Source organism: Doryrhamphus excisus, chromosome 18, assembly GCF_030265055.1.
Source record: "Doryrhamphus excisus isolate RoL2022-K1 chromosome 18, RoL_Dexc_1.0, whole genome shotgun sequence".
Taxonomy (NCBI): domain Eukaryota; kingdom Metazoa; phylum Chordata; class Actinopteri; order Syngnathiformes; family Syngnathidae; genus Doryrhamphus; species Doryrhamphus excisus.
In genome coordinates, this window is record NC_080483.1 from 12,105,981 (window position 1) to 12,120,120 (window position 14,140).

At 38.4% G+C, this 14,140-nt stretch overlaps 1 protein-coding gene across 1 annotated transcript; it reads right to left on the reverse strand.

Annotated features, from left to right (window-relative positions):
- Window positions 1-1,704: 1,704 nt before the first annotated feature.
- Window positions 1,705-8,946, reverse strand: LOC131106566 (immunoglobulin-like and fibronectin type III domain-containing protein 1). The gene is made up of 15 exons (XM_058055751.1): window positions 8,893-8,946; window positions 8,669-8,782; window positions 8,426-8,588; window positions 8,077-8,349; window positions 7,228-7,352; window positions 7,017-7,158; window positions 6,655-6,948; window positions 6,026-6,205; window positions 5,282-5,410; window positions 4,893-5,201; window positions 4,741-4,826; window positions 4,456-4,648; window positions 3,579-3,875; window positions 1,908-2,234; window positions 1,705-1,817 (listed from the first exon to the last, which is right to left on the reverse strand). Exons 1-15 carry the CDS (start codon window positions 8,944-8,946, stop codon window positions 1,813-1,815), a joined length of 2,691 nt encoding a protein of 896 aa, XP_057911734.1. The 3' UTR covers window positions 1,705-1,812.
- Window positions 8,947-14,140: the final 5,194 nt, after the last annotated feature.

Below are 14,140 nucleotides of genomic sequence, written 5' to 3' on the forward strand. Positions count from 1 at the left end.
CCACGCACACACGGGGAGAACATGCAAATTCCACACAAAGATGCCCAAGCACAGAATCCAACTTAGGTCTTCCCAATCTCCTGACTGTGTTGTCAACATGCTAACCACTCATCCACCGTGTGGCCCTATTCTATAAAAAAGTATAGTTTGGTAATTAGACAAAATAAATGTGATTTAAATTGGAAGTGAGATACATGAATTAGTGCTGTATGCAGCTGATATTATATAATAGACAGTATCTTCCTGAGTCTGATCAATCTCTACCTCTTCTAATGGAACCCATTATAGTAGCCGGATGTAAAATTAATGTAAATAAATGAAAGACAATTATGGACACAAGTTTTGTGTTCTCAATAAAAAAACATAAAACATTCTCTCAGATGGTGTCCAAAAATAGCAAATAAAACTGAAGCAATAACCTTAAAATATAAGTTACCAAAAACATTTTTTTAAATGTGTGTGTGTGTGTGGGGGGGTGAAACCATTGCAAACCACACACACGTGTCGCTTACTTACCCGATGTTGAAAAATACTATCAAACGTTTATATACAACCAGAAAATATGCTGGCCGTTGATATAAATCACAAGTTGAACTCAGCACATATACACATATTTAATATACAAAGAATATTTTTGAATAAAATATATTATACATTGAATGAACTATATATTGTAGATAAACCTTTGAATATTTTTTTATTTTTCTGTTTTGTTGGTTATCTCATTCATTTATTCATTATTTATTTTCTTTGATGGGGAAAAAAGAAAACAATGTTAAAGGATAAGATAATGTTTAATACATGTAAATTCATTTTAAAAAAGCAGTTGTGTGCGTCATACTGTTTACATCACCTGACACACGACAGGAAATTCAATATGCTTACTTTGAATTAATGTCATTAATTTTCCTTCCGGAGATGTTCGTTGCCATTCTAATGGTCCTGTCCTTGATTGTCTTTGCAGAGAGAGGTATTCTTTCATTTTGTTTCATTATGTTACTGTATGTATGTTTAGATTTGAATTTTTTTTTCCAAGAATGTACGTCCTCCACATTTCCTTGTTAAAAAACAATCACAGATCTCAGTGAGTCCCAACAAGGATGCAGAAAAAACAGAAAAGGGCAGCACCGAACCCTGGCTTAAACCATCACATAATAAATTCTAAAAAACTACAAACTCGAAGAAAGGCATCACATTTGTAGTTGTACTTGATTTCTTTTTAAAACTGAATGCTTACTACAGTAATACATAATATACCCATGTGGGATGACATCATTTAAAGTGAACAATGTGCTGTAATTCTATATAAGAAACGCTTACCTGTGAGTGAAATCTTTAATATGACCTTTGGGTGACATTTTTTTTATTACTATTTGTATCTCATCAATTGGAGTATATTGCATTTTTTTTTGCTTGACGACCAAAATGTTGGTATCCACACCTTCAGTTCACGAAAGCAATGAAACAATTCCAAACATGTATATTCTGAATTCTGAACTTTTATCCCAAAGTGTTGCAGTATGAGGTTCGCAACTAAATTTAATGATGCCTCAAAAAAAAAAAAAAAAAATCACAGCTCAGATTAAATGTATTTACATTTTCTCATACACACTTGGAATACACATTTTGACACATGGGGTCATTTTAATAGAAATACATGTGAATATTTTTTTATGATATATGTTGAAACCCTCAATTATAATCCTTTCTGACATTTACCTGTTAAACTCGTTCATAATAATTCTAATGGCAACACTTTTCCACTATATTTGTTCCTCTGAAAGGAGCAGGGGTCGTTCACCAGTATGCCACCTAATCTGAAGATGGGGGGGAAAAAAAAACAAATATTTAAAATATGTACTCCCAAAAATAGCCTTTGAGATAGAAATATGTGCGCAACTTTGTACCTTTGACAACAAGTTTAGTTGAACACTCCACTCTGCCCAGAGCGTTCTCTGCCACGATGGTGTACTCCCCGCTGTCCTTGGGCCCCACCTTGAGTATGGCCATGGAGCACACCCCGCACGTGTTGGTGATGTAGTAGTTGGTGTTGGTGTTCAGGCTGATGTTGTTTCTGTACCAAGTGATATACGGTTTGGGGTTTCCCGTCACGGCGCAGCTCATGTAGCATTCGTAGCTCTCGGGAGTGTTCCGCATTTTTAATGGAACAGAGAAGGCAGGAGGTGCCTCGAAGCTGCAGTCCTTTGAGGCCGGAAGGTTCAAAGAAAATGATTCTAGAACACAGAATAAGAGCTGTAAATAACTTATACTTTACAGTTACTTTATCTTACTAAAGTGAGTACACCCCTTAACAACCAATGCCATCTTCTGTACTCCTGATACCACCAAAACTACTAAAAAACAGAAGATACTTTAATCCAGGGGTGAGCAAACTACATCTCGGGGGCCACATGCGGCCCACCGAGCGTTTGAAGCTGGCCCGGCAGTTGCTTTCTACGTATTTAGACTTTTAACATACAAATTGGCAACATGACTTGTAAGTCGGATGTCTTATTTAGAAAAAAAACCCGACAAAACTGTAAAATTAAATGACATCGTTTGATGTGGTCTGATGTTTAAAGTGCTCACGAAAAAAGGGACATGAGAACATACAGCTGATATGATAACACTTCCATTCATTCATTCATTCATTTTCTACCGCTTATCCTCACAAGGGTCGCGGGGGTGCTGGAGCCTATCCCAGCTGTCTTCGGACGAGAGGCGGGGTAAACCCTGGACTGGTCGATAGCCAATCACATGGCACATATAGACAAACAACCATTCACACTCACATTCATACCTATGGACAATTTGGAGTGGCCAATTAACCTAGCATGTTTTTGGAATGTGGGAGGAAACTGGAGTACCCGGAGAACATGCAAAATCCACACAGAGATGGCCGAGGGCAGGGCTTGAACTCGGGTCTCCTAGCTGTGAGGTCTGCGCGCTGTGGTAACACTTTTATCGATAAAATTAGACAAATAATTCAAGGAAAATTATAAGCATGAAATAGTGTGTGTGTTAAATATATCTTCTGGTCCCCCGGACAATTTTGTTAACTCAATGCGGCCCACAAAATATTAAAATATTTGCCCACCCCTGCTTTAATCAGTGTACAGCTTGTATTGCACTACATAGTTACTGTCAACTATATGACTCAACACTCATCCATATCGGCTAAATAGCTGGCAACACAAGTGAGTAGCTTGATACTGTAACTTAGAGCTGTTGACAGTTAAGCATGGCGGCCTGCATGAGTACTGCCAGCACTGGGGAGCTGCATCATTGAGGAGAAGGATGAGTTCCAACTTGTATAGCACTGCTATACACATAGTATGACAAGCGAGTAATGAGGAAGCTGAGAGTGATGCAGAGGCCGAGAATTGTGGGGTAATTCCCCCAAAACTGCTCACATTTGAAAGTTAGCACCCTTTATGAAGCCACAAAACCCTTGCATATATAAAATATTTGAAAAGTCTGCAGTATTGTCACTATAGAAGATGCACTGTAATAAAAATGTTAGGGGTTGTACTCACTAACGATAATGCAGTAACAATATCTTAATCAAACAATCACACCTTTCTCTCTCTTCACCTCCCAGGTGGGCGACTCTGAAGGCCGAGAAGTCCCCATGTCGTTTTTAGCGTAGACCCGGAACTTATATTGCCTCCCTGGCATGATATTGATGGCAGTGAACTTGTTGTTAAAGACATGGTCAGCGACAGTTTGCCATGTACGCTTGACGGAGTCACGTCTGCTGATCATGTAGTGTAGCCTGTCGTCTTTCTTCTCATCCGGAGAGGCAGTCCAGGCAACTGTGACCGTTCCGGTCACGTTTTCTTCCAACTCCACTGGGCCTGGAGGCTTGGGGTCATCTGCAGTACAAACACAAAGGGGAATAATTATGGTAATGGTAATGGTTTAATTTCATTTGAACATGCATCAGATTACAATTGAATGCATCACATAATTAGGAGTAGGAGTAGGAAGAAGCAAAGCTTATTAAATCCTACCCCTCCATCTGGTACTTTCACAATCAGTAACTGTTACATTTGTTCACTTCCTGCTTTCCTAATATAGTTTAAGTTTTTTTTAAATGTAAATGTTATTTTTGTCACGTACCGAAGTACGAGGTGATATGATCATAAAATGAATAATGGGTACCATAGTAAGTGTCAATATAGTGATATATATAGCACATCATGACTGATTCAAGACTTTTCATCCTTGTATTTATCCTCATGGATACATTGAAATTCCTGTAAATTATTAATTACCAATTAACACCTCAATGAAGTTATGTGTGTGTTCTCCAGTGGGTGGGTGCCTCGTGTTACAAAAACAAATAACAGCCAGCTTCTCTAATTACAGAAAAACAGTGGCTTTCACTGCTGTGGCTGTAGGCAACCCCCTGATGAAGTTTTTATTCACTCTATTCAGTGCCAGTAATTGTACCTGTCACTCTTATCTCAACACTTGAGGTCTCCTGACCGACAATATTCTTCAAGATAAGAGTGTAGATCCCAGTGTCCTGACGCTCGGATGAAGCGATCATTAACTGAGATGACGTGTCCGAATTGCTCACTGTCACATGCTTGGGGACGGGCAGACCATCCTTGAGCCATGTAATAGTCGGTATCGGAGAAGCCTGACAATATCAAAGAAGAAACGATTTACGTACTAGAATGACGGATTATGCGTTCATTCATTTCATGTATTCATTTGGTACTCTTACTTAACCTCAAAGTTATAGTTGAGCCTTGCGGAGTTCCCAGCTCTTGTTACTAAGAAGTTCTTCATTTTCTTGTCAGTAAAACGAGGTCTCACTGTATGAGAGGTTTGAGACATCAAATATCATACAAAACAATATATTTTATACTCCACTCACTCACCCGGGGGAGGCATGGCGATGATGTAGTTGTCCAACTCTTGAGGTTCACCATCTCCACCCTCATTGGTGGCGACTACTCTCACCCAATACATTGCCATAGACTTGAGACCCATGATGGTGAAGGAGTTCATGATGATAGCGTTGGAGTTACACCGACTCCATTCTGGGTTCTCTGCTGGTCTGAGCTCCACAAAATACCCCTTGGCTTCATCCTGGACCCCTTCAACTTCCTTAGGTTTAATCCAGTTTAAAGATAAGGTGGTGTATGTCGAATCAATCACCTTCAAGTCTGTGACTTTTCCAGGCGGCTCTAAATTGTATCATCAGATAGTTAATAGAGAATGTTTCAGTTATCTTTCTCTTTAGGAGTAATTCTGTAATACTTCTTACTTTTTGGATCTTGTGCAACGACAAACTCGGACGGTGCACTTGGCTCGCCGACACCAGAAATGTTGATTGCCGAAACACGGAACTCATACTCGATGCCTTCAACAACGTCTTTCACCGCATACTTTTTCTCTGTTGATGTTGTGTTACAAATGTATTAATTCCAGCAAATTCCGATTGTCACTAGCCACGTTTACATGAAGAGATTTTCCTCTTTCCGAATGGAATCTTTCCGAATGACGTACCAGAAAACAGTGTATACATGGAAAGGAATATTCCAATCTCCTGTCTACATGCACCGCTAGAGTCAAACGCAATAGTCAATGGGGCATTCGCAGTAAAACGTAAACAACAAAGATAGTGGACGAGAGTGTGATTACCACGGTTGTTGGGACAGTTGCTACGCTTTTTTAAAGCAGCAACTTGAACGTTCAGTTCTTTTAAAGTTTGTATCAAAAACGAACTTTCCGCTGTAGTCCAGTGATGACTGCTCGCCGCCATTTTCAAAACCTGAAAGAACGCACCCTGACAACTTTCCAATTGAGCGGGTATAAGATACCTCAATCGGATTGGGGAAAGAAATATTCCACCCCTGTAAATCTGATTATATATTCATTCGGCTTGGCACTTTTTTTTCGGAATGAGGTGTATACAAAGGTTAGATTCTTTCCGTTTGAGCAAATAACTGATATACGAATATTTGGGTCCATGTAAACGTGGCTATTGTTGGTAATTCCAGAATTTTACCTCTAACGGGTTCATCTGGTGGGTTAACGAGGCCCCAAAGATTGCTGCCGTTCTTTCGTTTCTCCACATTGTATCCCAAAATGTTGGTTCCACCGGTATTTGAAGGTGCAGACCAGGCAAGGTTGATGCAGTCTTTAAAAGCACTTATGACTTTTAGTCCGGTTGGAGGTCCAGCGAATGCTACAAAAAAAGATGTATTAATAGCATATCTTGTACTTATATGTAGCAGTGTTTAACTTGAGATAAATTACCCTTGGTTCCTGCCTGGATATCATCAGTTTCCATCATTTCGCTGATGCCTTGATCATTTTCAGCTCTGATGTGATAGCAGTACTTCCGTCCGTGGTCCACATCTGTGTCCCTGTATTTAGCCTCAGGTCCCATATTTCCCAATTTCTTCCAACTGTTTCGACCAATTTGCTGGCGTTCCAGGATGTAGCCTGTGACGGGGGAACCTCCGTTGTCTTTTGGAGGCCTCCATTTGAACTCGATGGAGGATGATGAACTTTCAATAATGTCTACCGGGCCAAGAGGTGGTGTTGGCCTGTCTGTAAGCAAACATAAAAATATGAAATGCATTTTAATAAGGTATTTTTTAGTTTTGTTCATAGCATGGTTTGTATACAAACCTAATACAATGAGCTGGGTGATGGCTTCTGTTGTTCCAAATTCATTTTTAATCTTTATTTTTATTTCTCCTCTGGTTTTGCGGTTGCACTTCAGAAGCAGCAGGCGACTGTGAGAGCCGGACTTCTCAATTCTGGTATGAGTGTCTTCCAGCAACTCTTCACCTTCATTGTACCATTGGATCTTCATGGGTTCACGGCCCACAAAGTTCAGATTGAAGGCTGCGTCTTTTCCGGTTTTTATGACAACTGGTTTGATGAAGTCGGCAAGATCATCCTTGTTGATTCTTGGAGGATCTGGTAGAAGAACACATTGTTTTGTCATGACTGATCTAATGACTGGTTTCAACGATATATATCAGTACCTTCTACAACCAGCAAAGCTTCAGTTTTACGACCATCAGCTTCATATCGATACTTCCCAGCATCCTCTTCTTTGCAGTTTTTGAACACTAGCTTGCGGTAAGTCCCATCGTTAACAATACACATATCTTCTGTACTTGTTATCTGAAAAACATACAGCAAACTCAGATGGAAATGTTCTTCTTTTGCCATTAAAGTGCTTGTGATCTTCACCTTATTTCCGTCTTTGTACCAGACACCTTCACAGTCCTCACTGCTAAGTCTGCATACTAGCTCCGACTCCGTACCAATGATCGCATTGATGTCTGAGAGACCGCTGGTGAAGTACACCCCTGGGTCTGACGGATATTGTTATTGTTAGAAAGAAGTAGAACCATCGGATAGAAGTACTGCTGTCCTTTCTTACCGATGACCGTTTCAGGAACAAGAGGGCCTGCTCGTACTCGCTTCTTCTTCTTTTCTTCAACCAACGGCTCCTCTTCTACATCAGAGACTACAGTCTCAGTATCCTCTACTTGTACATTCTTCTTGGCTGCCACTGGTGTCGGCTTGCTATCTTCCTGTTCCTCCTCTTCCTCTTCATATTCGTCCTCCTCTTCATTCTCCTCGTTGACTTCATTTTCATCCGCGGTGGCCGTTGTTGTGGTTTCTTTTTTGCCTGCATGTCCATCTTTGTCTTTTGTCTCAGTCTTTTCCACCTTCTTTACTTTTGCCTTTGGCTTGGCTTTTGGCTTGGCTTTGACTTTAGCCTCTGTTTCTGCCTTAGCTTTAGCTTTAGCCTCCGCTTCGGCTTTAGCTTTAGCTTCAGCCTCAGCTTTCTCGGCTGCGGCCGCTTCCGCCTCTGACTTAGCCTTTGCAAGCAATATTTCTCTCTCCTTCTCTATCTTGGCTTGCTGCTCCTCTGCGATCTTCAACAGATCTCCTCCACCGCCACCTGCTCTTGTTGTTTTACGGGCTTTCTTCTTTCCATGCGAGTTTGGATCGTTGTCAGCTGATTTAGAAAATAAAGAAAAATTAGCTGTGTTTCTTCTGGCATTTAAAATGTATTTATTTTTACTTTACCTTCCACTATGAGCCAGGCACTACAAGATTTAAGTCCGGTCATAGCTGCATAAATTCCTTTATCCAACAGAAGGCAGTCCTTCACTACTAGAGTATGAATCAGCATATCTTCTGACACAATTATGTCATATTTGTCTCCTTGTTCCAGTGGAATATTCTTTCCCATCCAGGTGATTTTTTTCATTGGTTGCGAAATGACACACTCGAACACGGCATCTTCTCTTTCTTCTGCTTTCACGTCTTGAATCTTCACGAGGAAGTCTATACTGGGAACTGCAGCAACATAACAGAACGTTTTAGCAACTTTAGTGTAATTCAATACACTGGAATAACATTTACTACATTTCACCTTTCAAATCAGTCGAAAAGATCTTAACTCCGTCAACTTCCACTTGGTATAATCCAGCATCTTCTGGGTTAATGCCATTGATGCTGAACACAAACTTCTTCCCCACTTGCTTCAGGCCATGTTTCACTTCTGTGTCGACATCGAAAGGAACCATAACGCCATCCTGTCCCGATAAAAAACACATTTTCTTGTTTCTTTGTGTACTTCTTTTTATGACATGTATAAAAACATGAATTATCTGACCTTATATAAGAAGATTTTGCTTGTAGGGTCTCGAAGTGACATTTCAAGTTCAAACTCTGCTCCACCGTTTCCTTTCATTTCAATGGGTTTTAGATTGCAGAGTCTTTCAACAACCTGTGGTTTGTTTATTCAAAGACATGTTCACCTGTTATTATTAGGTTCTGTTATTAAGCCATATCTTATTGGAGATATGCTCACCATATGATGACATAAAAGAAAAATACCTTTTCTTGTTCATGTTCCCTTTCCTGCTTCTTCTCATTCAGTTTCTTCAGCATCCAGCGGAAATCTGTGATGCCATACTCGCCGCAGATATTCTCATACTCTTTTTTATCAGCGCTCATCAAAAGCTCCCAAAATCTGTCATCGATAACTCGTTGGGTTTCTTGTTTCGGTTCATTGTCGACCCTATAAAAAGAAATTGATGTATATTACACTGAATGTCAGCTACTTTACCTATGCTAATTTATTGGCATCTTACGCGGTTTTTAAGGTCTTTCTTAAATGTTCAGGTGTTTCTCGTATAGCTAGAGTTGGAATAGGAGTGTAATATTAATTCAAAGTACTTCAGACTTAACATGCCACACAGTGTGAAGATTGTACCTGTTCTTGATTCCTTCAGGGCTCTGCTCTTTTTATAGCCAACTACAGATGGAAAAAAATAAGATTATAGTGATATACTTCATTCAGGCTGGTTATTTGTTTTCTTTCTTTATTAACTCACTCTCAATGACATTAAGGGCAGCAGTGACGATGGCTTTCCCATATTCGTTTGTAGCGAAACACTTGTAGGTGTCAGCGTGGTCTATTGATACATCTGGGATCTATGGTAATGCATAATAAAGACACTATAGTTGCCTTTTACTAATGTGTTGTTGGCTAGTGTGTTTTTACCTGTAGTTGGTACTCCCCAGAACTGGCGTCACGAACCATTTTATAATTTTCTTCATTGAGTTCCCCATTATTCCTTACCCAGGTCACATTTGGTTCAGGCTTTCCGATAATGACTGCTTTGAAAATGGCCATCTTTCCTGGAAAAGGGGTAGCGTAAATGACAAAATGTGAAAATATTCGACTTGTACTGTAATGTGTCACAGTCAGCGATTAATACATATGTAACATGGTGGCAGATTACGATACCTTCTTGAATGGTCAGAGCGATGGGTTTCCTGGTGAAATCTGGGGTGCTCATGCCTGCGGGAACTTCCTCCACGAATTGGGTTATCATCACTCCGGGCACCCTCGACCTCTTTTTTATGTTGACTTACATCAAATCAAATCAAAATGTTAGTGTATGTGTATTTATTGAAGTAGCTTTAACCCTTAGATGCATGAGTGACTGGACCCTACACTCTTCCATAAGTGGGTCAAAAATGACCCATACTAGAATCAATGCGTTTTTATGCCAATTTTGCCATTTTGGTTTGGAATAATCACTTGTATGATAGTTAGTATTATATTTAGGAGTTGATAAGTTGATAAGAGTAGTAACACACACAAAAAAAATTCTTAAAAAGTATAAAAGGTAAGTTAAAAATGTGAATTACATGATATCAAACACCTGTTTTTTGAGGAATACCTGGAATATAAAATGATAAAAAAATTTAATTACAAAGATATTTCAAGAAAACAACCTGACCGGGTCATTTTTGACCCACTTATGGAAGGTTGGGGTAGTAACACAAAAACAAAAATTTCTTAAAATGTATAAAAGGTAAGTTAAAAATGTGAATGGCATGATATCAAAAATGTGTTTTTTGAGGAATACCTGGAATATGAAATGCTAAAAAAAATTGTTACAAAGATATTTCAAGAAAACAACCTGACCCGGTATTTTTTGACTCACTTATGCATCGAAAGGTTACTGCAATATACAGTAGAAGTCCAAGATTACCATGCAGAAGGGTATCAGACATGGCAAGGTAATACTGTTTCAATGTCTGATTAGTGGTTAACTTGTTTTTACAAGTTAAAAAGTGACTCAAAACATTATAATAGATTATAATGAGTACATTTGAGAACCGATTGTTTGCCTTTGCGGTTATTATTATTAACACTTACCCCTGATTTATGATGAATTGCCTCAATACTGAATTCTATTTATATAAACTGTAAATGAAAAAAAAAGAAAAACATCATATACTTACCCTGGCCTGGAGCAGTTGGCTCCACATCTTTAGTTCTACGTATCTTAAACATCTCGACTTCGATGCACAGCTTCTATAGCTGCTCTGTAAAACAAAGACATGTTGCATACAGTTACATATAATACTGTAGTTGCATTCATTACATCACATCATAACCAATAGGTAGTAGTCAATATTTAGAATGATAGTTCTCAAAATGTTGTTGGATATTACAGTACTGGACCACTGGACATTAATTTATTGTATGTTAATTTATCCCACTTTCTGACAATATGTTGAAATATGATATAGTGATACAAAGTAAAACAACAACATTTTTAGATCTCCTCAAGTTGGTAACTGAATGATGAAACTCCTGTGCTCATCAAATACTTTGCATGCCCCCTATAGATTCCGGCAAGAGTGCAGCTCACTTTTTTGCAGCCTGTAGGTGACACAGCTCATAAAACTATCAGTCATGTCTAAAAGGGAAATGACGTGAAATGGCCCACTGTGCATGCCACTCATTTGTCATTGATGTAGCTGGCCAAGGGTTTAGCTTTATTAATAAGTAAGAAAATAATAATTGCAAGGACAGTATTCAATATTGGGGTAAGAGGATTGAGAAAATAGAAGGGGAAATATTACATTTATTTCATTTTAGGAATACTATTGTTTTGATGCAGTATTTTAATTGGAGATATTTGCCTGGTAGAATGGAGATAATTTTGTTAAGTTTGTTAATATAATTTTGTTTTGTACATTTGGTGCGCCGATGCGGTGCTATATTTGTCCAAGACACAACATGGCTATGCTGAGGCTGTTGCAAAGTGACTGATTTATGAATAACAGGTTGGTGGACTTAACAAATAAAGGGGTCCATTTTATTTTGTCATTTTTAACATCAAAATGCTAAATTAATGTATCACTGGAAAGTACTACTGTATTGAACAGATCCTTTAAAAAAATACATTTAGGTAACCATATAGTGAAACAGGCTCATTATAAATACCGTGCCTGTCATCAAGACATACCCTAAATTAATTATTACATATTATATCATAAGAATATAGTACATGTGCTGAAGTTATGTAAATTAATATTTGTGTAAGCTTCACTGAGTACCACAAAAGTAGTTTCAAACTTAGTTAAACTAAGTATTGATAAGTTAAGAACATAAACCTGGCATTTTTTTTTTATACTTACTTATTTCCAAGTAGAATTTTCTCTCTGCTGCTGTCTGTTCCAGCCAGGTCCCCAGCTCAATCCTTGAGGGAGTGAAGCTGTTGAGATGCAATAAAGCCTTTCAGAGACACTCAGGGCAACCTAAGCCCTTACGATTGCCCCCCTGTAGCCCTTAGGGATAGGTTTACTCACATGCTCTTTGGCCCTAAAAAAGGTTCTTGAATAGGGGGGCACTGTAGGAATTGCAACCACGGGGCGTCCTAATCCCTCCCTCAAAACCAGAATAGTTAGCTTTAGGTACTTCAGCAGGACACACTGACGTATTTTTTACTCAAAAGTGAATTGGAAATTGGACGATACTATATATTGATTGGAAAAATATGACTATATCTTGTGTTCAATTGATGATTTGGTCCATTTATCAATGAAGAGGTAAGCATTACTTTCACAATATTTGTTGTACTTGTACTGTTTACTGTAAACAAATGTCTTAAATTCCAGAACATGTACCTTAACACTAGGTTGCACAGGTCATATAAACATAAGGCAAACAAAATAAGCTCAATATTTTTTTGGGATAATCATACATTATAATATCACGTACATTGAAATAGACTTATTCCACTTAAGCATCATAAGGAGTCCACTTTGAATCTGAGAAGTGGCATCCTGCTGAGGGCAACAGTTGGACCCTCTCTTCTTCAGTGACACTAAACTTGGACTAATGTCAGGACCTCCAACTGAAAAAATATGTTCTGGAAGGTAATACAAGAAGACTTGAGCATAAATTAAAAACGTAAAAACTTCCATCCAAGTGTCATAATGTTTTATACTTTCTGGCTATTTGTAGGCTTGACCCTGTGCCAGAATAAACCGAACCAGCAAGCCAACGTCTGTGAATCTTAACACAGACGTCACAGTCAGTGGAAACTTTCTGATGCTCCTGGCTTTTGGGGACCACGCCATTTCTTTGATATCTCCAACAAACCTGCAATGAATCGGTAAGCAGACTTTCCCGAAAGTGTTCATGACTGGTTTACTTGTGGTCTTTTCTTGCAGGTTCAGGATTGGGGAAACCAAAATCCCCGGTCTATGTAACGGACCCAGTACCAGACCCTCTCATTTTGGGGCTCAAGCATCCAGGCTTGCTGCTCTCTTGGGGTGATGTTCAGCAAACAACGGTGAGTTAATTCATCTGACTCCTCAGTTCATTTCCTCAACTCATTCAGTCTTTAGGCTCATCTGATGAATATGATTAGTTTTATTGACCGATTTTGATAGTACGTGTGGTTATTTACATGCCGATAATTTACTTGGCCTTGAATCCTTATCCGTTTGACAGCACACTTTAAATCAGGGGTGTCAAATTCAATCATACAGGGGTCCAAAACTCAAAGCCTACAGTATAATGTAATACTTGGAAGCTGCGGTTTTGTTTTCAGACTTGGATGAAATGTTCATGACAGTAGGTGAATAATGTATTTCGATGTACAGTAGTACAAGTACAGTAGTACCTAAAAAAAAATCACTCATGTAGGTGGACATTTTATTTTATTTTTTAAATCAGAGTAAGGGAAAATATCTGTGTTTGTGTTCATTCCTGCTTGAAATGTCGACTTTCCATGAACGTGTCCTGACTGCTGATTGGATGAGGTAGCTGCAGATACTGTATATAATATATATATATATATATATATATATATATATATATATATATATATATATATATATATATATATATATATATATATATATATATATATATATATATATATATATATATATATATATATATATATATATATATATATATATATATATATATATATATATATAGTATAATCGTTTTGCTGTGGCTGTTGGTTGAACACCTCTTTGTCATTCTCGCCAAGGACATAACTTTGGGTCCCCCATTGGGGATGGGGATAAAAATCTTTGCCTGTTAACCTGTTTATTTATTTATGAAATATGAAATCATTTACATTTAAATCATTTATATTCGGATGGGATTTTTGCAGGGGTCATGAACCCCGTATCGCCCGTGCAAATTCTGCACTTGCTCACAGGACACTGGCAAGGCAACAACTACCTTGCAGACCCCAGTCACATACCATCACAAATGTTTATCATTGCCAGTTGTAGGTGTCCACAAGTATTCAGC